The 24,989-nt window shown below is 41.9% G+C and overlaps 1 protein-coding gene across 11 annotated transcripts in view; it reads left to right on the forward strand.

Annotated features, from left to right (window-relative positions):
* KIF1B (kinesin family member 1B) overlaps positions 1-24,989 on the forward strand; it is a 147,617-nt gene that overhangs the window by 107,866 nt on the left and 14,762 nt on the right. For 6 of the 11 annotated variants that reach the window (XM_036841740.1, XM_036841759.1, XM_036841779.1 and 3 more), the window contains 11 exons: positions 4,972-5,090; positions 6,078-6,163; positions 6,509-6,638; positions 6,814-6,976; positions 9,659-9,749; positions 11,522-11,640; positions 12,299-12,354; positions 14,867-14,975; positions 16,340-16,406; positions 17,103-17,187; positions 19,527-19,632. In XM_036841740.1, coding sequence (XP_036697635.1) covers positions 4,972-5,090; positions 6,078-6,163; positions 6,509-6,638; positions 6,814-6,976; positions 9,659-9,749; positions 11,522-11,640; positions 12,299-12,354; positions 14,867-14,975; positions 16,340-16,406; positions 17,103-17,187; positions 19,527-19,632 — 1,131 coding nt within the window. Of the gene's footprint in view, positions 1-4,971; positions 5,091-6,077; positions 6,164-6,508; positions 6,639-6,813; positions 6,977-9,658; positions 9,750-11,521; positions 11,641-12,298; positions 12,355-14,866; positions 14,976-16,339; positions 16,407-17,102; positions 17,188-19,526; positions 19,654-24,989 lie in introns of all 11 variants that reach the window. The other 5 variants (XM_036841722.1, XM_036841749.1, XM_036841769.1 and 2 more) reach the window with 1 other exon arrangement.

Below are 24,989 nucleotides of genomic sequence, written 5' to 3' on the forward strand. Positions count from 1 at the left end.
CATAATTGCAAATACGATTTACTTATAAAATTTTCCAGTTTTTTGTAAAATTCCATTTATAGGTTTTGATTCATGGCCTTGGCTGCCTCTGGTGAATTTTTATATGAAAATTAAAAGAGCTTGTCCCTTTAGCTATTCTCTTATGGCATGCTGGGATGTTATGAACCATCCGTCATCATTTGGGATGAAATGTAAAATATTTAGGCTAGTGTTCTGGGTTAAAAGTCTCCTGGTTATTCTGTGACCTAAGTACCTGAACTGACATTCTTTCTGTAACTAGAATCATAATTATGCTGGTTTTTATTATCTTTATGTTGACAGAATTTGTTTCCCTTTTTATGTAACTTCATAGAACTTTATGCTAATACATCCTTTACATCTTCCCCTCTCTCGTCCCTGTTCTCTTTCAGTCTGCTAGGTCAAGGTACAAGGATTCTCAAGAATGAAGAATAATTATAAAAATTCCAGTTTAAAAAACTTCATGAGAGAACATTTATAGAGCCCAAAGCATTGATTTTGGACTAAAGCCTATGTTATAATAATAAGACAAGGAGCTGTCTAGTGACTGTGCAGTTGTGTAGTCACAGCGCCAATGCACACGCCACTGCCACTGAATTACAGAGTTCTCTTCCAGAAAGGGAGGTTTATAAGAATACTTCCTATTCTTCCACTTTTGGAGTAGCCGTTGCCATAGACAGAAAGGAGATTCTTCTTTAACATTTGCTCAAACAGTACTTTATTGTAATTTAAAACAGGGGTTCTTGTTTTTGAGTAGCTACTTTTAAGTATAAAAATAGCTATACGAATTAAATATGGTTAGGAATCTAAACATGTCCTATATAGTTAATATCCATCATGAGTATGGCTTTGAAAAATCAACCTAATATAAAGTTGAATGTCTTTGCTTCTCTACCTCTGGTTTAACCCATTTTTCTGGAAAAATCTTCCACTTCTACTTAAAGATAGAGGACAGATCACTTTCCCATTCACTTATGTACATAATGATGAGTGATGTTCAATCACTCACCAGACATTTATTGACCAGACATGGTTCCTGCCCTCATGGGTTTTCAGTCTGGTGGGTGAGACAGACAAATAATTACATAAATAAATGGAAATCATAGCAATGATGGAGTTGTGTGTTACTGAGATCCTAAAACACTAGGGGGACCTGTCATAAGAGAGTGGTATTTGGAATAAGATGTGAAATCAAAGGCATGAGGTGGGTAGTAGAGCTCAGAGAGGACAGCAGACAGGGGACGAGCATATGCGATGGCTCTTTAATGGCCAAGGCATTGAACGTGGGCAGTGGCTGGAATGCCAGTAAGAAATGAAGGTGGTCTGTATGTGTGCTGACTTTGAAAGTGAAATTATCCATTTGGTACCTTATGCCAAATTCGTAGTCTTTAAACTCTATCACAGTAGTTGATGTTTGAGAGTCTTGTTTGTAATCCTTTTTAGACTTTTCTTTTAAAAATTTTTGTACAATGGAGCTTTATCCCTCTTTTTTAGCATTGCCCTCCCCCACCTTTGGAGCAGACTGAAAGGGAAGTAGACATCATTTGATCTGATTCAGTGTCCACTTGCAATTATTTTTGTTATACTTTCATTCATGTTTCATTTATGCTCTTTCAGTTTTATTAACATTTGTTTTTCTGTGGTGTATTTTGTCTATTTTCAGAATTGTTTTCATTACTTGGAGTTGAAATCCCAAGAATCCGCTCCATCTTCCTTTTCTTTGTTTTAAAGTAGATTCAGAGCAGGAAGAGGTGCAGACATGCATACAGGCATACCTCGGAGATATTGCTGGTTTGTTTCCAGACCACTGCAATAAAAGCAAATATCGCTATAAAGCCAGTCACGTGCCTTTTTTGGTCTCCCAGTGCATATAAAAGTTATGTTTACATTACATTTGGTCTACTAAGCGTGCAAAGCGTTATGTCTAAAAAAAAATGTATGTACCTTAATTAAAAAATACTTTATTGCTAAAAGGAATATGCTAGCCATCATCTGAGCCTTCAGTGAAGTAGGCTTTTTGCTGGTGGAGGGTGCTGTTTGATAGCATCTAACCCACAGTAGAACTTTCAAAATTGGAGTCAGTCCACTCAGACCCTGCCATTGCTTTATCAGCTATGTTTATGTAATATTTTAAATCCTTTGTTGTCATTTCCCAGCATCTTCACTGGAAGTAGATTCCATCTCAAGAAACCACTTTCTTTGCTCATCCATAAGAAGCAACTCTTCACCCATTAAAGTTTTATCATGAGACTATAGTAATCCAGTCCCATCTTCAGGCTCCACTTCTAATTCTTTTTCTCTTGCTATTTCTACCACGTCCGCAGTTACTTTCTCCACTGAAGTCTTGAATCCCTCAAAGTCATCCACGAGGGTTGGAGTCAACTTCTTCCAAACTCCTGTTAATATTGATATTTTGACCTCTTCCCACAAATCACAGATGTTCCTAATGGCACCTACAAGGGCGAATCCTTTCCAGGTCCATCAAAGAAGTCACTGTCTATGGCAGCTGTAGCCTTACAAAATGTATTTCTTAAATAACAAGACTTGAAAGTCAGAATTACTCCTTGACCCATGGGCTGCAGAATGCATGTTGTGTTAGCAGGCACAAAAACATTCATCTCCATCAGAGCTCTTGGGTGATCAGGTGCATTGTCAGTGAGCAGTAATATTTTTAAAGGGCTCTTTTTTTTTTTTGCCCTGAGCAGTCAGTCTCAACAGTGGGCTTAAAATATTCAGTAAACCATGTTGTAAACAGATGTGCTGTCATCTAGGCTTTGTTGTTTCCTTTATAGAAAACAGGCAGAGTAGATTTAGCGTAATTCTTAAAGGCCCCAGGATTTTCAGAATGGTAAATGATCATTGGCTTCAACTACAGGTCACTAGTTGCATTAGCCCCTAACAAGAGAGTCAATCTGTCCTTTGAAGCTAGACATTTACTTCCCTCTAGCTCTGAAAGTCTTAGATGGCATCTTCTTCCAATAAAAGGCTGTTTCATCTACACTGAAATTCTTATTCAGTGTAGCCACCTTCATTAATTAACTTAGCTGGGACTTCTGGATACTTTGCTGCAGCTTCTACATTAGCACTTCTGCTTCCCTTTGCACTTTTATGTTATGGAGATGACTTCTTTCCTTAAACATCATGAACCAACCTCTGATAGCTCCAAACTTTTCTTCTGTAGCTTCTTTACCCCTCTTGGCCTTCATAGAATTGAAGAGAGTTAGAGCCGTGCTCTGGATTAGGCTTTGGCCTAAGGGAATGTTGTGGCTGTTTTGATCTTCTATCCAGACCACTAAAACTTTCTCTATGTCATCAATAAGGCTTTTTCGCTATCTTACATCACTTGTGTATTCGCTGGAGTAGCACTTTTAATTTCCTTCAAGAGCTTTTCCTTTGCATTCACAACTTCTCTGACTGGCACAAGAGGCCTTGCTTTCAGCCTGTCTCAGCTTTCAACATGCCTTCCTCACTAAGCTTAGTCATTTCTAACTTTTGAGTTCAGGTAAGAGACATGAGACTCTTCCTTTCACTTAAACACTTAAGAGGCCATTGTAGGATTATTAACTGTCCTAATTTCAGTATTGTTGTGTCTCAGGAAATAGGGAGGCCCAAGGAGAGGAAGAGAGACGGGGGAATGGCCTGTTGGTGGAGCAGTCAGGACACACATTTATCGGTTAAGTTCAGTGTCTTGTATGGTTGTGGTTTGTGGCACCTCTAAAAATTACAACTGTAATGTCAAAGATGACAGATCACCATAAAAAAATAATAATAATGAAAAAGTTTGAAATAGTGTGAGAATTACCAAAATGTGACACAGAGTCATGAAGCAAGCAAATGTTGTTGGAAAAATGGCGCCTTGCTGGAGACAGGGTTGCCACAAACCTTTAATTTGTAAAAAATGCAATATCCGCAAAGCGCAAGAAAGTGGAACACAATAAAACGAGGTATGCCTGCATGTGTCACATTTAGTTATGTGTGATTTCTTGATGCAAATGTTTGCTCTTTGTCTTGTCTTGTCTTCAAAGATCAGCATATACCAAGTGGGAAGACAGGAGTAATAGTAGGAACTAGATTCTATTTCCCACCCACTAATTGGAATGAACACCCAAGCTTTGTGATCACCAGTTTGTGTTGCTTAAAAAAAGTCAATAGCTACAAAATAATGAAAGAAGAAAAAAAGAGAACAAATGTGATACGACTTTGCTAGTTCATTTGAAGTTGAAAAATGTTAGGTCTTACCTCATGTATATGCATTTCTGAATAAAGTTTTGAACCCTAGAAGCAAAAGCAATCCTTTAGGGATCAGCTGTCTCCTTCTCCCTTAGCATTTATCTTGATGTCCATCCAGAGTCTCTTATAAGCTCACTAACAAAGAAATTTCTGGCTACATGGCCTTTCTGCCCATATGTGTCAGTCACCCTGCCTAAAGATCATAGTCATTTCTTAGGGTAAAAATAAAGACCCACAATGTTGTGACTTGAAATCTATTTTAGAGTCATTGACTGTATTTCAGTCACATTTCTCTGACCATTTTTGTCTCCTGATTTCTGTATTATCAGGGAAAAAAACCAAAAGCCTCTTTGTAATTAGTTACATTAAAAGGTTAAACTCCTTAATGGGCTCCCTTTTCCCACTCATAGCAGTATTTGTAGAGGAGTATCTTGGAAGTCTGCTTCCAATGGTCACTCTACCTATGGTAGTAATTCTTACAGGGAGTAATTTGGTGTACGTTGGTCTTTTCCACTGCTTTACCAAGCATTTGCATTTGTTTATACGTTATGTATTCTGAAAAAGCAACAGGAGGCAGTCTGCGAGTACAGAACAGAGAGGTGACCTTAAGACAGGGCCCAGAAGCCAGCTCACAGTTTCATGAAGGTATTCTCAGTAAATCTGAAAGCCACCTTCTCTGCCTGTGGGATGCTCAGATGTCTGTCTCCTGGTTTCTGTCTCTAGAGCATTTGTTTACCTGAGCAACCTGCTGTACCCCGTGCCCCTGATTCACAGGGTGGCCGTTGTCAGTGAGAAGGGCGAAGTGCGGGGATTTCTCCGTGTGGCTGTGCAGGCCATCGCAGGTAGGCGCCCCTCTTCTGAAATGAGGGCAGTGGGTCCTCTGCCTCAAGACAAAGCAGGCCAGTTCCGTAGGGGCCGCGCTTCAGTGCAGACTGAAGAAAGCCTTTATTGCTTCCTTTCTAGCTGTTGTTCCCAAGTATCACAGGTAGATCCTGTTTGGTTTGGGCTACTGCTGTTCTGGAATAATGGGGTAAAGGGATTTCCTTTAACATGAAGAACAACCCTTGGGTTACCTTTATAAAAGTCATTTGCATTTTAAATGATGTATCTTAACTGCTTCAGAAATAACAGAGGATTTTCAGACGGTTTCTCGCCTAATTTTCTCTCAGGATACTTCTGCTAGACATTTCTGTCCTTTGGCTGCTATTTTGCAGTGCGTGGATCAAGATCTTGACACTTTATACTTTTTTCCAAGATCCAGCCTACATTCTGAAGAAAGAATGTGGCTGTTCCCTGTAACGTTTCTGTTTTAGTTTCCAACTGCTGTGCTGTATTTAGTGACCTCTTTCAGCCTTTCCCCGTGGAAATGCGTGATAGTCACCAGCGTTGAGCTATGGAGGTCTTCACAAGTACAGTCTAATATTTTCAAATATTTATTGAGTATTATTGAATATAATCTTGTCAAGTGAAGGGATCAGTATTTCTAAGTATGACATTTGAACAACATCAAGAATGAAACCGATCCTTTATTCATTAGTTTCATTCGAGCTAAGGAGGTGGTAAGTTTACCTGAGTAGAGTTGGAAGCAGCCTATTTGACTTTACTGCTTTGGTCTCTTTCTTTCTCATGCAAAAGACTTGTTCTTTAGTGTCTCCTCTTGTATTAAAGTTTGAGAACCCTAAGGCCCACTATCTCCTATTTATTTTTATTTTACTTTCCTATATATTTTTATTATTGTAATCCAATAGGAGTCATTCCTCCTTGTCCCCATATCTAGTCTCATCCTTGCTTTTTATTTTCTTGCTTTTTTTTTTTTTCCCTCTACTTAGCGGACGAAGAAGCTCCTGATTATGGCTCTGGAATTCGACAGTCAGGAACAGCTAAAATATCTTTTGATAATGAGTACTTTAATCAGGTGAGAAATCTTCCAGGAAGAGGAAAACCTTGTGGGAGGATAAGGAGGTAGACAGGTTTTGTAAGGAGGATGTTCAGCACTGGAGAGCAGTTCTGCCTAGAACTAAAAAGTATAGGTTACCACAGGATAGTTAATAGAATATGGGACGTGTCTAACAATTACCGAGGTAAGGGTAAAGGCCCAGCATTTATATTGTGTTGTATTGCCTTTTCTCAGGCAGCTCTTAATCCACATAACTTTTCAGTCACTATTATTTGTTGGGCAAATAAACATAAGTTAAGGAAATGGGGGGAAAATATGTTGTCATACTACTTTATCATCTACTTACCCCTGCCTTGTTTTCAGAGTGACTTTTCTTCGGTTGCCATGACCCGTTCTGGTCTATCCTTGGAGGAGCTGAGGATTGTGGAAGGACAGGGTCAGAGTTCTGAGGTCATCACTCCTCCAGAAGAAATCAATCGAATGAATGACTTGGGTGTGTAATCAGAGTGTACTATGATTGCATATGTTTTCAAAGAAGGAAAAATACTTACCATTGTCAAGGAAGATAGTTGCTTTTATCAACTAGGGATGGAAAGATACACTCTCCTCTCTGAAAAGTGCTTTGTGTGTTACTTGAACCATACGTGTGTTCATTTGACCCTCTTTAGATTTGAAGTCAAGCACTTTGCTGGATGGTAAGATGGTAATGGAAGGATTTTCTGAAGAGATTGGCAACCACCTGAAACTGGGCAGTGCCTTCACTTTCCGTGTAACAGTGTTGCAGGCCAGTGGAATCCTCCCAGAGTATGCAGATATCTTCTGTCAGTTCAAGTAAGCCGCCCCTTTGCTCTGCCTCCCTAGGCTCTTACCCCGGATGATGTCCTTTGTGCACTATAGAGCGATCTGACACTTGCCAGGTAGTACACTCTTGAGAGAGAAATGACTACCAGCCGCTGAAATCAAATGCTTTCTTCACTCAAGATGGGAGTAAGAACTGGAAACCTACAATGGAATGAAACAGAGTTCATTGTGGGGAGGAGTGTGGCCACATATCCTGCTAGAAGGTTTGGTTGTGGACTGTCCCCCTCTGCCAGGAGTATAGGATCAGATCCAGATGAGCCTACTTATTAGTCTTTTTAAATGCTCTTCATGCTGAAATGTCTCGTTAATAAACAAGTATGAAAGCAATGAATTATCCAACTGCCAATTATGCTTATTTAATACTTGGGAAAGGGAAAATGTAAGTCATTTAAAGAGCAGCAAAATTCTGCATCCACTGAAAAAAAGCTAGTAAGTACATAGAGAAGATGTGACAGGTTTCATTTCTCATCCACTTTCTAAGCATTTTCTATCCTATAACCCTCTGGAGCTCTGTGCTCTAGGTACTTTCAAGACCTCCAAAAACATTTTTTTGGAGAATCTTTAAGTTTTAATACCCCCAAACATCAATATGTCTTCAGTACTTGGAAAGGGCCACAGTACAAGAGAATGAAGTCTGAGCCACCCCATTCCTAAAGCCCACAGTTTGCCACTGGTGCCACCAAGAGGCTGCTTTAGATTTCTGCCATTCCTTTCCCCTCTGTATGTGCCTTAGCCTTCCCTGGGGTCCTAAAGCAGCATTGCTTTTTACATAGATTTTAGCCAAGTCCTCAATTAAATGTGATTATTACATAGTAAGCCACTAATATCATTCGCTGTAACTTATAATTGATGAAATAGTATCCATCCAGTATAGATTTTGCCCATTTAATGTGTTTTCCCTAATAGCCTCAGTTAGTAACTGATGTATTTTATGGAAAAGACCTACTTGGTTAACTGACATCTGAAATGGCAATAGTGGTATGTTGACTTCTGTCCTAAAATCTCCTAAAACGAGAGTAGCATCTCCACCTGGCATTAGCTCTGGAGGAAAGGGCATGTTGACTCATGCTGAAAGAAGACTCAGATTCTTCTGAGGTTTTTATAAACTCTCATCTGGCCTGCACAGGGAAAACACAGCTGTAGAGCAGTGTGAATGATTTCATGTGTCACCTGTGTGGAACCCCAGGATATTTGTATCTGCTCCAAGCAGAGCCTTGTTGGAGTGTAGATCAGAGATCAGCTGATGCTCATGGCGCCTCTGGTAGGTACACTGTGTGGTGTGGAGAGGAAGAAATTGGAAGAAAAAAAGGAGTAAGAAGTAAGAGAAGGAAAGGGAGAGAGGTAAGGAGAAAATGAGAAGAAAGAAAATAGACAGGAGTACCCGTAATATGGAATGCTGCAGCGCCACAGCAGTATGTGACATCAGTGATTTGGATGCCTGGCAAAAGTACACCACTGTCTTCGGGCTCAGTGAATTAACAGTTGACCCTTGAGCAACTCAAGAGTTAGGGCACTGACCCTCCGCACAGTCAAAAATCCGAGTGTATATCCAGGGTTCCACCATATCCGCAGTTCCGCATCTAAGGATTCAACCAACTGCGGATTGTGCAGTACCCTAGTATTTACTATGGAAAAAAATCCACGTATAAGTGGACCCACGCAGTTCAAACCTGTGTTGTTCAAAGGTCAGGTGTAATTTGGAAGACTCGGAGTTCATGATCCTGGTCTTTCTACCCCCTACTCTAAGTATTCTTGGACTTCCCTGGTGGTCCAGTGGTTAAGACTTCGCGCTTCCACTGCAGACCCTGGTCAGGGAACTAAGATCCCACATGCCGCATGGCACAGCCAAAAAAAAAAAAAAGTATTATTTCCATTTTTTTCTTGCAGGAGTGTGGGATGTCCTTCTGGTGGATATTTCTATCTGGCAGTAAATCTTTGAATTGAGTATTCTGTAATTCTCCGCTTCTTTTTATGTCAGACTAATAATAGGGAGGGAGAGAGAACAATAAAATCTCATATTTATGAGAATAAGTCAATATAGCCCACTGACTCAAATAGTTCAGGAGTATTTTCTACATTTAGAGCCCTGTGGGAGACACTCACTGCCTTTTGGGGAGACAAGCAAATAAATACATTATTACAAACAATGATATCATTGCTGTTGAAGAAAAATAGGTCTCTAGTGCTGTGGGAACATAGAACTGTTTGAGTGAGTCAGGGAAGTCTTCCTGGAAGAGGTGATATTTGAATCTCCTCCTAGCTGGTCTTAGACTCACAGGCAAGTATGTTATCCACAGGCTTTGATACTACCTTATAGAAGCTTTAATCTGCCATATCTTTTCTGTACAAAATGATTTCACAATTTTTATTTTCAGTAAAAAACTTTTACAAGGGAATAGGAGTTCACTGAATTCACTCTTCATACATTCACATGGCTAGGTGATAGGGTTAGTTGATTTTTAAGTCATTTTTGACATAAAAGCTAAAATGCTATCTGAGTGATATGGAGAACGTTCTCTACAAGGAAACGTAAATAACTTGACTCAGTTAAAGACTCTACTTAAGTAAGGTGCTGCTTTCCGTGGGGTCCAAGCTGATCCTGATGAAACCATTAATACGAAATTCACGTGGCTCTTTTTTTTTTCTCTTAAGCTTTTTGCATCGCCATGATGAAGCATTCTCCACTGAACCCCTCAAAAACCATGGCAGAGGAAGTCCTCTGGGCTTTTATCATGTGCAGAATGTAAGTGACGTGGACGTTTTTGCCAAATGTTTTGCGGGTTTGTGGTACCTTGAAGCAGCTGGGGTGAGGCAGTCGTCATGTGTGGGTCCCTTTGGCTTTCTCAGCTGAAGAAGGATGATAATCTAAGCTGCTGTGCAGGGGGAGCTCTGTGATGAGAACAGACAGTGGAGGGAGCGGCCAGGGCCCTGAGCTAATCCTCAGTGGACAGAACAGGCAGCATCTTCTCTGAATTACAGTGGGGCCTGTGAGTAGCCTGGGGGTGGGTCTGCCAATAAATTCTTTGTCGGTTTGAATGTAGTGAGTTGTTTTAGTGTTTCCTTCCTAGAATAATAAGCATGTTGCATATGAGTTTTGTTAAAGTTAATATGTTATTCTTTAAACCATAAGAGACAAATAATTTGGTTGCAAATAATGTAGAAACTATGAAATACATTTTGTAGCTAAATTAAGATTCAGAATCTGTTTCCTTGCAGCTGATTCTATGATTAGTCCTTTAATGCCCCTTACAACTCTCTCATAAGTGGAATAAGAAAACAGACTTTCCATCTCTTCTAGAAAGATTTGCTCAACGCTGTTCAAAAGGCATGATCCTCATTACAATAGCTAACATTCACTGAGAGCTTATTTTGCGTCAGTCATTGTTATAGGTGTGTTTTTGTGTCTTAATTCCTTTAATCCTCACTTTTATGCCATATACTATCAGAATCCCCACGTTATAGTTGAGATTACCGAGGCAGAGAGCACTCGAAGTCACTCACCAAGGTTATAAAGCTAGGAAGAGGCAGAGGTGGGGTTTGAACCCAGGGAAACGTGGCTCTAGCATCCAGGAGCTTCACTACTGCTTGAACAGTCTCGTTCTCTTGCCAACCATAATCCACTCCCTAAAATGCGAGAGGAAAGGACAACTCCAGAAATGGAACAAGCAAATACAGAACACACTGTTTCCTTTTTTATGTTTAATTGTATAAATATGAGCATGCCTGTATATGATAAATATTGATTGGCTCCTGTGCACAAGGACTGTGCCTGACGCCACTGGGGGTGCTCAGATGAATCACAGGGTAGATTATGCCTCCGAAGAGCTTAGAATTATGATAGGGGAAATAAAATGCATATTTAAACAATAGTGGTACAGGATATAGAAACATTCGAAAGGTATTCATTAAATGCAACAGGAGTAGAGAAGGGAGAGTTATTTCTACTAATGGGAAGAGTCTTTTAAGCTACATTCTTTGTTGGGGGTGGATGTTTTTGTAGAAAAAGGAGGTGGGGGAACTTCCTGAAGACTGTAGTGTAAATAAGAAAAGGTGGGTCACGCTTGGCATTGTACCTGGCACAGAGTCTGCAGTCATGTTTTTCATATTGTTGTTGCTGTTTGAGCTGGGCCTTGAAGTACAGGGATGACAGAGGTACAGAGATGTGGGAAGGCCTCCCAGGCACCGCTGCAGCCTGGGCCAGCCCTCAGGCACGGTGGAGGAGAGAGCAGGTGAAGGGAGCAGCAGATTGAGTCCAATCATTGTGTGAAGGGCAGCAGAGGGGCCAGAGGTCATTTGGGGCGGACACTGGAGGGTGTTGAATGCCTGAAGCTTGGTGAAGTTACTGTAGAAAGAAAACCAGAGAAGAGCCCCTCTCTTTTGGTGTGAGAGGCCTGCATAGTAAAATTCCCAGCACATACTGGGTACTCAAAGTGCTGTAGTGCTGTTTGCCCCCAAAATGTGTATTTTCCTATAATAAATCTTTCGCTAATCTAGGTTGCCTTTATTCCTTATTAGATTGCAGTGGAGGTTACGGAATCATTTGTGGACTATATCAAAACCAAGCCTATCGTGTTTGAAGTCTTTGGGCATTATCAGCAGCACCCACTTCACCTGCAAGGACAGGAGCTTAACAGGTTTGGACCGAATGAGCAAAGATTTTTGTTATTGATATTATTGTTGTTGTTATTGTTGTTACTGTCAGTTGCTGGAAAAGAAGAAATCTTTTGTGGAATTAAGATAGGTAAATAACAGTTTTATATATTACCCTATGTTTCCATTTCAGAAACATCACCATCTTTCTTCTAAGCCACCCAGTCACTAACTGTAGGTAGAGCAAATTGAGTTTTGCCCAGGTGACCTTGAGTACTGTCTTTTTGGAGGAAGAGACTTTGAATAGGATAGAAAGTTGAGGTGATAGGGATATAACCTGAAAGTTGTGTATAATTGGTCCTAACCACCCAGAACTTTATGAAGCATAAAGTCACTATGAAGCATGTGTCTCTAAGTGGAGACATCAAAACTGGGGAGGGGGACGGTGATGGGGACTTCGGGATGACGGCAGAGTGTCGGTGTTATAACAGAAAGAGTTTTCTTGTTTATTAGCTCTGACTTACAAGGGGACTTTTATCAAAATGTCTTAGCCTCAGTTTTACTGTGTGGGTTTATATCTGATATCTGATAATGTACCAGAGTTGAAAGTACAAGTGATCCGTTTCTAAAGGGGATTTAAACACGCCGTTAATACCACCATGGGACTGTTTAGTCTTGAAGAACTTTTGTCTTCCTTTGCAGTCCACCCCAGCCATCTCGACGGTTCTTCCCTCCGCCCATGCCACTATCCAAGCCAGGTGAGCACAGCTGCGTTCTTTGTATGATGTAATCTCTTATTCTGAGTGACTTTTCAGATAAAAAAATCATATTCAAATTCCTACTCCACTTCTGTGCATCCTTGTGTGTTCCAGTATCTAGTAGGAACTAGAATTGTTGGTTCCTGATGTGAAATAAGAGGTGCCAAACAATAGGGCTCTATATCCCCGCCGGTACTGTGGTCTTCTTACTGCAGTTGTTTTTTTTTTTTTTAATTCTTGTTTTACCTTGTACAATCCCTATTTAATATTTACCTACGTTACACCTTAAGGCATGTGGTCAGTCTTTTTTTTTTTTTTTTTTTTTTTTATTTATTTTTGGCTGTGTTGGGTCTTCGTTTCTGTGCGAGGGCTTTCTCTAGCTGCGGCGAGCGGGGGCCACTCTTCATCGCGGTGCGCGGGCCTCTCACTGTCGCGGTCTCTCTTGTTGCGGAGCACAAGCTCCAGACACGCAGGCTCAGTAGTTGTGGCTCACGGGCCTAGTTGCTCCGTGGCATGTGGGATCTTCCCAGACCAGGGCTCGAACCCGTGTCCCCTGCATCGGCAGGCAGATTCTCAACCAGTGCGCCACCAGGGAAGCCCCTTACTGCAGATTTTGATAAGCTCCATGTTCCTAAATCTCTCTGCTTTGTGTGTAACTCCCTTTAACTGTCAGGTGACTGGGCACTCCTTTGCATATTACGTTTATTCTGCATGTTCATGTATCCTGTTCTGATTTTTCTTTGTTTATTTTCATCCCTTTTCCTCGTTGCCCACTTGCCTCATTCCCACCCCGCCCTGTGCTCATTCTCCACCTCTGTGCTCCTCACCTCCGTCCTGCCTTCAGACCATGAGAGAAAGATTGAGCTGATTCGGTTTCTCGTATCTGACTATGTGAATGTGCATGTGTTGGACACGTTTTCTGAGCATGCCAGTGTGCTCGCATCCTCCGCCATTGCCACCTTCCAGGATGGGGCTGACCCATTGCCGCCTTTTCTCTTTCTGCCAGTTCCCAGCTGCCAGACCGAGAGGGTACCTAAACGAGATGGTTAGTAGCTAAAATTAGCTCTGCCTTAGATGTAGAACCATCCTCAGAGGCTGGTCCTAAAGCCTGGCTCTCCGTGTGTGAAACACCAACGTTTCTGTTTGCTACTTGACCTGAATGTAGAGTTCAGCATGTTGTCAAGATCATATCACATTTCCTTCAGACAGACTTTTAGGAAACACCTTCTCTATTTATACCCCTTTCACATCATCCAGGGGTGGGGCGTGGTGGAGGGGCTCCTTATATTTGTTGGTGTGGATTCTGTGCAATGGTATTTTTAATTTTAAAGGTTTTTTACTGGTAGCTGGCTTTTCGTAATGCTCTAGTTTTGCTTTCTGACCCTCAGATGCCCACCAGAACCAGTAACCCCCTATTATCTTCTTGACTAGCATCATCACCAGCTTACCTGGAATTCAGCTCGGGTGAATAATGCTGATAGGCCATGCCTCTGAATAGCGCTGTATGAGTCATACAGCCCCTTTAGATGCATTGTGTCAGTGGATCCTCACAACATCTTTTTAGATAGTAGGCAAGATATTACGATCTTCATAGTTGAGGAGACAGACTCCCAGAGGTTAAGTGACTCAACCAAAGTTTCATAGCTAGTTAGCAGTTGAGCGATAATTAGATCCCAAGTCACTGGACTCTCACACCACTGCTCCCAGGTTCAGAGCAGAGAACCCTCTTTGTATTGCCAAGATTTCAGAATTTCTACGTAGTGTTTCAAAATGCCCACCATGTGGAATCTGAAATTCTTGAAAATACGGGGCTTTTGGCTAATATATTTCATCAGTACAGATAAGAATATGGAATTTACATCTGAAGAAAATGGGTAACATGAGATCATTTACAGAATCCTGTATTTACAGATGAGACCAGTGGTTCCCAAACTTGTCCACACATTGGAATCACCTGGGGGGCTTCAAACCTCTCAGAGGGCTGAGTCCCACCCCTAGAGACTGTGATTTAATTGGCTGGTGGTGTGGCCTGGGCCATCTTTAAGATCCCCAGGTGACCCTCGTGTGCAGGGAGGTTCAGGAACCACTGGGTTGGAGGACGGGTCTTTCCCGCCACAGCAGCTTTGATGAGGCCCTGTGATGGGCGAGGCTCGCCCCGCATTGCCTGTCCCACATTGTTACCGTGCTCTGCATGCCGCAAATGTGAGAGTCTAGGGAAGGTTTTTTAATGGTTTCGTGAGCACACTTACTCTGCATGAAACCTGTTTTCTCATCATTGGGTAGTTTGTTGAGAGGGAAAAAGATGCTGACTCTCTGTTTTCCTTGTTCTCTGAAGTTAGAGGTACTAGTATAGTTGATGGTGACGTTTCTCTGGGTCTTCTGCACTGAAATCTATCCCCTCACTCTCGCTGCCTTTCCCAAGTGTGTCCTTGAAGACTGATATTAGAGAAGCTTATACCTTTGCTGAGTAGACTTGGACCAAATTTTAACATTTTCCAAAAACTTTTAAAAGTTCCAGCCACCAAGTTAAATACCATGAGCAAAACCAGCCTTGGCCAGAGCATGAGCAAGTACGATCTTCTGGTTTGGTTTGAGATCAGTGAATTGGAGCCTACAGGAGAGTAAGTCCAACTTTCTAAATTTTTAAATATGATAACTTTTCCAAAATTAGAAAATGTAATTTTGAGTCTCTCTTGTCTTTGGGTTCACAGAACATTGTCACATTCCAGTTTTGAACTGAATTTGGGTTGGGGAGGGTCTTTATATTATTCTTTGAATCATGTTTGTCAGAGAACTGTCTAGTATAATAATTTACCTTCTTGTTAGCAATAGCAAGATCATGGAGACTGGCACTTTGTTATGCGGGAAGACAACCTGCAAAGTGGGTTTTAGCAGCAGCAAAGCAAAGGGAGTCAGAAGCATATTGCACATAAAAGGGCCGAAGGCATATCAATATGTCAGGGGATGAGGGGACAGAATGTTTCTGTAGACCAAGGTTTCTCAGCCTCTCACTATTTGGGGCCAGATGATTCTCTGTTGTTGGGGGTTGTCCTGTGCATTGTAGGATATTTAGCTGCATCCCTGGCCTCTAACCATAAGATGCCAGTAGCACCTCCCCTCCTGTTGTGACAACAGACATTGCCAGATGGCCCCTAGGGGTCAAAATTACCCCCAGTTGAGGACCACTGGCCCAGATGAAAATGATCAGCATCAGCTTACTCTCTCTGTATGCGCTGTGTTAGACTAAGTGACAAAGGTAATTACTGTTTATAGTTGTCTCAGAAATTCTTTTGAAAAACACAAAAGAGATCCCTCTCCCGAAACAGAGGCAAGGGGCTGTATCAGTTAGTGTAAAGGGTAGGGGATAAATGTTATCTTAATGATCCTATATTTATAATGCTGGGTAATACCATTATGATCACCTCCATAAAACATTTATTTAGTTCCTACTGTGTGTGAGGTTTGGCTCTATCGATCCTATATAGAGTTGACAGTAGTGACATTGCTTCGAGGAATTTGACTTTCCACAGACAGATCTATAATGTGATTATAACTTGCATTATGAGGGAGCAGTAGTTACAGTAAATGGTTTCTACTGAGTTAATTGCTTTCTGATTCTTAAAAAATGATCTAGAATCTGAAATTATCTCTTTCTTATCTCCTGACACTTGCCATTGCAGTAATATGTTATTTATGGAAATATCTGTTAGACAAAGAGCTGGGATCGGAGCCAAAAGATGTTACTGCCCTATGAATACTTCAGTCTAGTCAGGATGATGAGACATACATATGTGGAAAGGTTTACTAAATGCATAGGACTGTCCAATTAAATGTCCACCCCAGATGGTGAGAAAGACGTGGGATCAGAGTTTAGAAAACAAAGACTACTGAGGGCTGGAGTGACCAGGGAGGACCTCGCAGGTGAAGTTGCACTTAGCACAAGCATTCTGTCTAACTTCTTTCTTTTACATTTCTGTTTTTATAGGTATATTCCAGCTGTGGTTGACCATACAGCAGGCTTGCCCTGCCAGGGGACATTTTTGCTTCACCAGGTACTAAGGAAGGAGCAAAAGAGGGCTTAGAAGGGAACACCAAAAAAGTTAGAATGAGAAACGTAACTCTCTGTTTCTCTGCTTTTTTATCTCCATTTCAAGGGAATTTGGAGGTCAGGGGACATTGCCCCATCCTTTTTTTTTTTCTTTCCTTAATGTTTCTCAAACCTTGGCTTATATTTATTGATATATACCCTCGGTTTTATGTGTAAATATATTTTAAAAGAGCTATTTTGAAAGACTTTATTTCATTCAGTTACATAGTAATTGGTGCAGCTCCCATGTTATTTTATACAATTTTCACTTTGTGATGTTTGGAAACTCTGCTTTCACAGCCAAAAGTTCTTAATGGAGATTGAAGATGAAGGTTTCAGTGGACTAAAAATCTGGCCATGAAATGTAGGTCCCCCTTTGGCAAATCAAAAGTAGATTTAGTCAGTGCTCAAAAGTGCTCATGAGCCAGATGGCCACACTCTGGGACTTTCAATCTGGGCATCGGTTCTTACAAGCCATATCAGAACCTGGCTCTTCCTCAGCCCCTGACCTGTGTCCCTTTGTTCAGAATAGCAGTGTGGACAGCTTTTCCCCTCTCCCTCCATACCTCCCCTTCCTGCCCATCAGACGATCCAGAAAAGGACAAACAAGAGGAAATAAGAGATTGTCCCAGCTAAATTGCAACCCTGCTCCATTATCTAGGGCATCCAGCGAAGAATCACGGTAACCATTATCCATGAGAAAGGGAGTGAACTCCATTGGAAGGATGTTCGGGAGCTGGTGGTAGGTGAGTATGTTCCAGCAGCTGGGGGCGGAGCTTAGCGGAGTGCCTGTCCCCTGTTCGGAGCACAGGGAGTGTGTGGAAGGCTGCGCTGGAGAACGTGACTGTCAGAAGAGAGTCCTTGAGTTGGAAACTACTCTTGTTTCCCAGCTCCCTTCATGGGTTATTCAACCTGCCCTTGTTTTTCTCAGTGCCTGTGGGAGCGGTTCTGTGCCCGAGGCTGTGAGAGGGCCTAAGAGAAGTCTCTGCTCCTTGTGAGCTTGGGGTCTAGTGAGGAGACAGCGTGTGTGCATGTACAGAGCAGTCTGATGAGTGAGTACCAAATGAGAACAACTGAAAGACCTTGCTAAAAGAGTTGACGACAAAAAAGACCCAGGAGAACTGGGTTAGCTTGTGGGAGATGATCTGAGTAGATTTGAGAGAACTTAGAGGGTTTCGTTTTTTTGCAAGCATTTGGAGTTAGAGAGTCAGCAATGTCTAACGTGCAAATGGCTAGAAATCTATGGCCAGAGTGGGGAGACTAAACTAAAGCACCATGAGAGGCAAGAGTGGCTGAACAGCATAAGCTATAGAACGAGAGTCCAAGGCAGGGGGTCTGAACCTAGTTTTGCCATGGACCCCTTTGGCAGTGGCGAAACCTCAGAATTATGTTTTTAAATGTAGAAAATAAAGCACTTAGGATTACAAAGGGAACTGATAATATTGAAATACAGTTGTTAAACTTCTAAACAAATTTGTAACATAAGCTCTTCAATGATGTGGTCAATAAGCAGCGGGTCTAATTTCTGTCATTTCAAAGTGGTGGTGAATGTCAAGATACTTCACATTAGTGTGATATGAAAACATCTGTGATTTCTGCTGGGGACAGAGGTATGGGTACTGCTGATTCTCCTGTGGTTTGTGCCCTCCCCTCATAATTGCAGGGAAAGGCAAATTTCAGTTAGAGGTTCCTGAAAATAAAGTTGTAATTTTTTTTCCCCATCCAGTTCAGACCTCCTGAATTCTATCCATAAACCCCTTGGGTATCTGTGGACCAGATTAAGAAGCCCTGGAAGGAAGATTATACTCTGTCCTATCTGGGGCAGTGGTTTTCAAGCTTTTCAAGATTAATTTTTACACAAAACAAGAGAGATGCTTTCTGACCAGAAAGGGTGGGGTGCAGAGGCAGCAGTTACTAAGGCTTCTCTATAACCCTATGGCTTATTATTTTTATAACAAACATGAAATGTGGCAGGTGCTTTTCTGAATGCTCTAAAAATATTAGTTTATTTAATATAACATAACAAACACATAATATGATCATAACAATCTTATAAGGGAAGAATTGTTATTCCCACTTCACAGGTGAGGAAAGTGAGGCTCAGGGGTTGAGCATATGCCCAGGCCACACAGATAGTTAGTGTTGGAGCTGAGATTTGAACCCCGGCAGTCCTGCTCCAGAGACTGTGTTCTTAACCTCTGTGCAGTGCTGCATCCCCTAGTGTTATTTGAAAACAGCATTGTAAGATTTTGAAAAAGAAAGTGGTGTAATGAAGGCAGTGGCTTAAGAAGTTTATAGAAGGTGAGTGTGGGATGGCTTGGAAAGGGGGAGACGTGAGAGCAGCAGGGAGACCAGTTAAGTGGCTGTTGCCGTGTCTGAGATCAGAAGGGGATGACCTTCGTGAGCAGGGCAGTGAGTTGGAAATTAAAGCTGAGACAGATATGAGAAGCTCTTTGAACAAAGAGTAAGTTTTCACCGTTGACTAAATGTGGGATGTAAAGGAGAGACAGAATATGGAGAAGAATGGAAGGCCAAGAATTACAGAATTAGACTGTAGGGTTATAGCTGACCAAACGACGCTTCCAGCACCTGAAATTACACAGAGATTTCACAGTCTCTTTTTGGCCTAATGAATTACCGCTTTGTTTTTATTTATTAATTAAAATCAGTTGATATTTAATTGATTAATTAATTAATTAATTATTTTCTGGCTGTGTTGGGTCTTTGTTGCTGCACGCGGACTTTCTCTAGTTGCGTTGAGCGGCAGTTAGTCTTCATTGCAGTGCACGGGCTTCTCACTGCGGTGGCTTCTCTTGTTGCGGAGCACGGGCTCTAGGTGCGCGGGCTTCAGTAGTTGCAGCACACGGGCTCGGTAGTTGTGGCTCGCGGGTTCTAGAGCACAGGCTCAGTAGTTGTGGCACATGGGCTTAGTTGCTCCATGGCATGTGGGATCTTCCTGGACCAGGGCTCGAACCCGTGTCCCCTGTATTGGCAGGCGGATTCTTAACCACTGCACCACCAGGGAAGTCCTACCACTTTGTTTTTAAATGTACCCATGTTCTGGTTTCTTTCTTCTTTCTCTCAGGCCGGATTCGGAATAAAGCTGAGGTGGACGAAGCCGCAGTTGATGCCATCCTCTCCTTAAATATCATCTCTGCCAAGTACCTGAAGTCTTCCCACAACTCTAGCAGGTGGGGCACCCGGGGAATGTGGTAAGTCAGCCCTAGGGGGGTTGAGTGGTTCAGTGTAGATTCCTTGTTCATTAATGAATCCCCCCTTCTCACTTCAAAATTCCCTGTTTCCTCCCCTGCCCGCCCTGCTCTTCAAAAATAAATACATAAATCATTGGAGATACTTGTATGTGATGATACCCCCAGAGAATGGAAATGTTCTGTCCCCTGGGGAGTTTGAGTAGATGTAATACAGTGACAGAGAAAAAGCAGAAAAAGAAAACTCAGCATGCCACTCAAGGGTTTAAAAGTACAATTTAATTACCGCTAAGACTGAATGTTTTCCTATGAGGTGGTTGCTGTGGAGAAAGACCTCTCGGCCTGGGGTGTCATGGGAACATGCCCTCTAAAGTATAGTGCACCCTCTTGTGTTCATCTTTGCTGCTGCCAGTATCGGCTCAAGGAGTCTCAGTATCTGCTTTTCATTTTCCTTTATGCATAAAGGCAATAAATTATTATAAACTCTCCTGACTAAGATTGGCTGCTATAAATAATGAATTTTATTTTAAATTTTAAATTAGTTTCCCTTAGAATTCCATTTTACAATCAAGTGATGGCAATGCATAAAGTACGTAGCCGTTCTACTTCCCCGTGTCAGACTGGAAATAAATCTGCTGGGGCGCTTCTACCTCCCTGGGAAAGGAGTCCCGTCATCGTGCACAGAGACTCCCATTTCTCTACGTGGTGAGGGCTAGGAAACAGGAGTGGCTGTTTGTTCTAATGTGGGCTCAGAACTCAGCCTTCGAATTACAGGATTTTCCTGTTGTCTGCCTGTTCCTAAAAAAGTTGCTCACATGTGTTGGCAAGAGGGAGAGGAAAAATAAGACAATAAGCAGAAGCAGAAATGAAAAGTTTGGGCCAGGATTAATTTCTTTACATTGTTTCTGTGTGTTACTGTTTTGCATGGGAGTGAGGAAAAGGAAACAAATGTCTGTTTGCTTTTTGCCAGTCAGAGGAGCTGGCAGAAACTGTGGACAGAAAGGGAAGGTGGGTGAGAGGGTGTGTACCTATGTGGAGGGGGTGTGGCAGTGGTAAAGTAGGGTGCTTTGACCCCCCGCTTGGCCCATTCCTGGGCAAAATCTTGAACAATACCATTTCTGTGAAGTCAGCATTAACCCCACATAGCGTTCCCTCTTCTGCCAGACATTTACAGCAAGTATCAGCTGGCATTCACCACATTTTCCTTGCAACTATGAGAAATATATCTTAAACTTCCCTATGGTACTTAGCAAAACAGGGAAAAATGGTGTTTGGTTGAAGTGCTGGTTATGTTAAACTTGCTTACATTAGAGTAACCTTCAAAAGTCCTTTGATTCCTGTCTGGAAGTGTGTCACGTGCTGTAGAAGATGAATTTGGCTTTGTTAGAAGCAGTTTATCTTTCCCAGTAGAAGATTAGAGTTAATCAAAAAAGTTGCTGGGACTTCCCTGGTGGCGCAGCAGTTAAGAATCTGCCTGCCAACGCAGGGGACACAGGTTTGAGCCCTGGTCTGGGAAGATCCTACATGCCGCGGAGCAACTAAACCCGTGTGCCATAACTAGTGCGCCCAGGCGCTGCAACTACTGGAGCCCGCGTGCCTACAGCCCACGTGCCACAACTACTGAGCCAGTGTGCTGCAACTGCTGAAGCCTGCGCACCTAGAGCCCGTGCTCCACAACAAGAGAAGCCACCACAGTGAGAAGCCCATGCACTGCAACGAAGAGTAACTGCTGCTCGCCGCAACTAGAGGAAGCCCGCGTGCAGCAACAAAGACCCAACACAGCTGAAAAGGTTAAAAAAAAAAAAAAGTAAAAAAAAAAAAGTTGCTAAAGTCAAGAATAATAAAAAGAGGGACTTCCCTGGTGGCGCAGTGGTTAAGAATCCGCCTGCCAATGCAGGGGACATGGGTTCGAGCCCTGGTCCAGGAAGATCCCACATGCCGCGGAGTAACTAAGCCCGTGCGCCACAACTGCTGAGTCTGCGCAACTACTGAAGCCCGCGCGCCTAGAGCCCGTGCTCCGCAACAAGAGAAGCCACTGCAATGAGAAGTCTGTGCACCGCAAGGAAGAGTAGCACCTGTTTCCTGCAACTAGAGAAAGCCCGCGCGCAGCAGCAAAGACCCAACACAGCCAAAATATAAATAAATAAATAAAAATTTAAAAAAGAAGATACAGACTTTAAACACTTATTTTAATTTAAAGTATATAAATGTACATTAATTTGTCAAGCTCTTGCTGTAGGGCCAAGGCCTTTTCTTTAATTGTAGGCTCATTTATTAGACTTCTGACTGTCTTTCTTGCAAAGCCACACCCATAATTCATCACCTGTTTTTCAATTTGGTGGAACTAGAAACCTATGAACCTATGAAGAAAATCTAAGTGCAAAATCCTTTAAACTTTTTATCATATGTCATCAAAATTTTATTTCCCTCTTTCTTTTACATTGATCTCACCCAAACTTAACAGCTGTTTTTTAAACAACTCACCATTATCAAGTCTTTTTAAAATGTTCAATTTATTTTTCACACTAAGTTTCCACACTTAGTTTTGTTTCACACTAAACAAAAATTCTTTTTGCCCTCATGTTTCAGTGATTTATCTAATATTTAATTAAACTAGATAATTATAATAACAAATACAACCGCATAAACAGGTTTGTACTACTGACACTTGAGAAGCATGAAACTCAGCTCTTTGGAGCAGATTGTCTGGGCGATGAGCTACCTCTTTATTTTAGAATAATGTTCAGTGAGAAATGGACGTCAGTCTATACATTGTAGGGATGTGGAGAGCATAAGTTCATTTGGTAAGTGGCTAAATGGAGTTTGGTTAAGAGAGCTTTTGCTCTTTTTGCCTAAGGTTTAATGTTTAAAGTTGAACTTACAGAACTCCAGTTGGGTGTATTACATATGTAATTAGAGGGCTCTTGTGATATATTGATAGTGGAGCACAGCTGGCAAGGGCCATTACTCCTTTTCTTCCCAGCCCTGCGTTTCTGTTACCTACTGACTTGGTTTTCCCTTAACTCCACAGCAACTTCCTACCATTTCCAATAGTAAGTCACCTCCTAAAGGGATGTTAATAGAGGTGGTCTCCACTTTCCCTTCTGTGCCCAGCATTTCCTTAACTGAACGTCTCAGGAGAGAGACCTGTGTCATTGTAAGCCCTTTATCAAATTGTGTCCCATGGAATTCTCTGTTAATTGTCCACTTGAATTCACTTTTGCTTATCAGCAAATTTGTGTTTTTTATATATATATTTTTCTCTTCTCCTCTCTCTCTCTCCCTCTCTTTTTTCCTTTTTTTTGTTTTGCTGCACTAACAAAAGCTTTTTCTGTGTTTTTGCAGGCTCTTTCTTGATAAGGATATTCCTAGGTATTTTCTGTTTGCTTTTTTGCACATAAAGATTCTAGTTTATCAGAATGCTTTATGTCTTATGTAGCTTTGACTGCTATTTTAATTTAATAGTTTTCCCCCATGTAAACTTGCGCCCACCTAGGATAGAGCAAGACCTTATTCTGCACCTTTGTGCCCTGGGTTTTTCTGATGCATGTAGAGTTTCACATGTAGGCTCTTAAGTAATTTGTAGAGTTCTTAATTATTTTCTCATTCCATTTAGTAAACTTGCCCATTTTATTCTATGCCCCTTCAAGTTTTCCTCTTCCACATTACAAAGTAGAATGTTACTCCCCTCATTTTATGAGGAATCTCAGGCTTGCATAATTGTTCACTTTTGTCTTTGTTTTGTCCTGTGTAGTAGTAGAGACCAATTTAGTTATTTGAGTAGCTGAGTCTGTGAGAAATACTTTTTTTATTTTTAAACATTTCTCTTTCTCCTGTCAGGACTGCTTGTCTCATCTATTTATTTTCTGCTTTTGGAAAAGAAAAAGTTCCTGGTTCAGTAGTAAAGGAAATTTTCCCCCATCTCTCTCTTCGTCTGATTTAGGGAAGAAAACTGAAGGAAGTGATACATGACAATGTAGCCTAAATGTTTTTTTAAAGATGCACATACACACGCACACAACACATAAACACACACACATACACATACACACACACATACACATACACACACACTGCCGTTGTCCGGAACATCTTGAGAAATCCATTTGGGATTATTTCCTGACCACCTTAGCACCATACAGGGCAGCATGTCTCAGGACTCAGCCCTGTTTCTAACTCCACATTCTCTTGCTAGCTTAATTTCGTTGACATTTCTCATCAGTCTTGGTTGTATTTCTTACGACCACCTCTCAAGAATTGCCACCCTTGGTGAGTATTTCAAAAGAAGGTGCTGCAGTAACCCAGGCACCAAACAAAACAAAACAAAAAAACCCACCTTTTCCCCCCCATCCCAATACAGGGAGATTTTAGTGATGTCAGAATTTTTCTATGTTAGCCAAGTTTCTGCCAGTGAAATTTCCTCTTTAGGTTAAGCGAAAACCAGAAAACAGAAATGTGAAGAGGCTTTCTCACACAAATTCAAAACATCTGCCTCAGTGGAAAGGGAATCATGAACCCTGAATACTGGCAGCGGGAGGTGCTTGGCTTCTGGTGTGGCGCTTGAGTGGCGGGTTCCAGGCAGCAGTGAAGTGCTGTTGCTGTCACGTGTCTCCAGGGTAACACAGGCCCTCGCCCTGAGAAGGGGCCTCACTTCACTCAGCATGGGGTGTCCAGACCTGCAGCGTGACAGGCAGGCCCCATTCCGGGCGCCTCGACAGACCCTGGGACACAATAGAAGAGCAGTCTCAGGGACAGAGCCCTCAAGTGGCTTCTGCTAAGTAATGGATTTCACCACCCAATATTAGAATTTGTCTTAAACCAAATTACAATTTAGATTTGATCGAAACAGAGCTTTGTGGATGCATAAAGGGTTCTCTGCTGAGCCCAGTGAGCCCAGGAGCTGGGGAAGGGCTTCTGTCGTCCTTTGCTGTGGTTGCTCTTTGGGTCTCTTGGTTGCTTTGTCCATCTTTGTCCTGTTAGTTGTCTCTATATTCCTTTGGTGTCTTTGTAGAGAATTTTCTTGACCCATACACACTGCCTCAAAAGCTAGATGTTTGAGAGGGTATCATGTACAGCCGAAGGCCCTTGGACAACATGGGTTTGAACTGCGCGGGTCCGCTTGCGTGTGGATTTTTTTCAATAGTAAGTACCACAATACTACGTGGTCCGCAGTTGGCCGAATTGGTGGAGGCAGAACCTCGGGTACCGAGGGCCGACTGTAAGTTATACACAGATTTTTAACTGCATGGAGGGTCAGCCCCCTAACCCCTGTTGTTCAAGGGTCAACTGTACTTCAAGAAGACTTAGATCTAGAAGTAGCTACAAGATGAAATAATCAG

Source organism: Balaenoptera musculus, chromosome 1, assembly GCF_009873245.2.
Source record: "Balaenoptera musculus isolate JJ_BM4_2016_0621 chromosome 1, mBalMus1.pri.v3, whole genome shotgun sequence".
Lineage (NCBI taxonomy): Eukaryota > Metazoa > Chordata > Mammalia > Artiodactyla > Balaenopteridae > Balaenoptera > Balaenoptera musculus.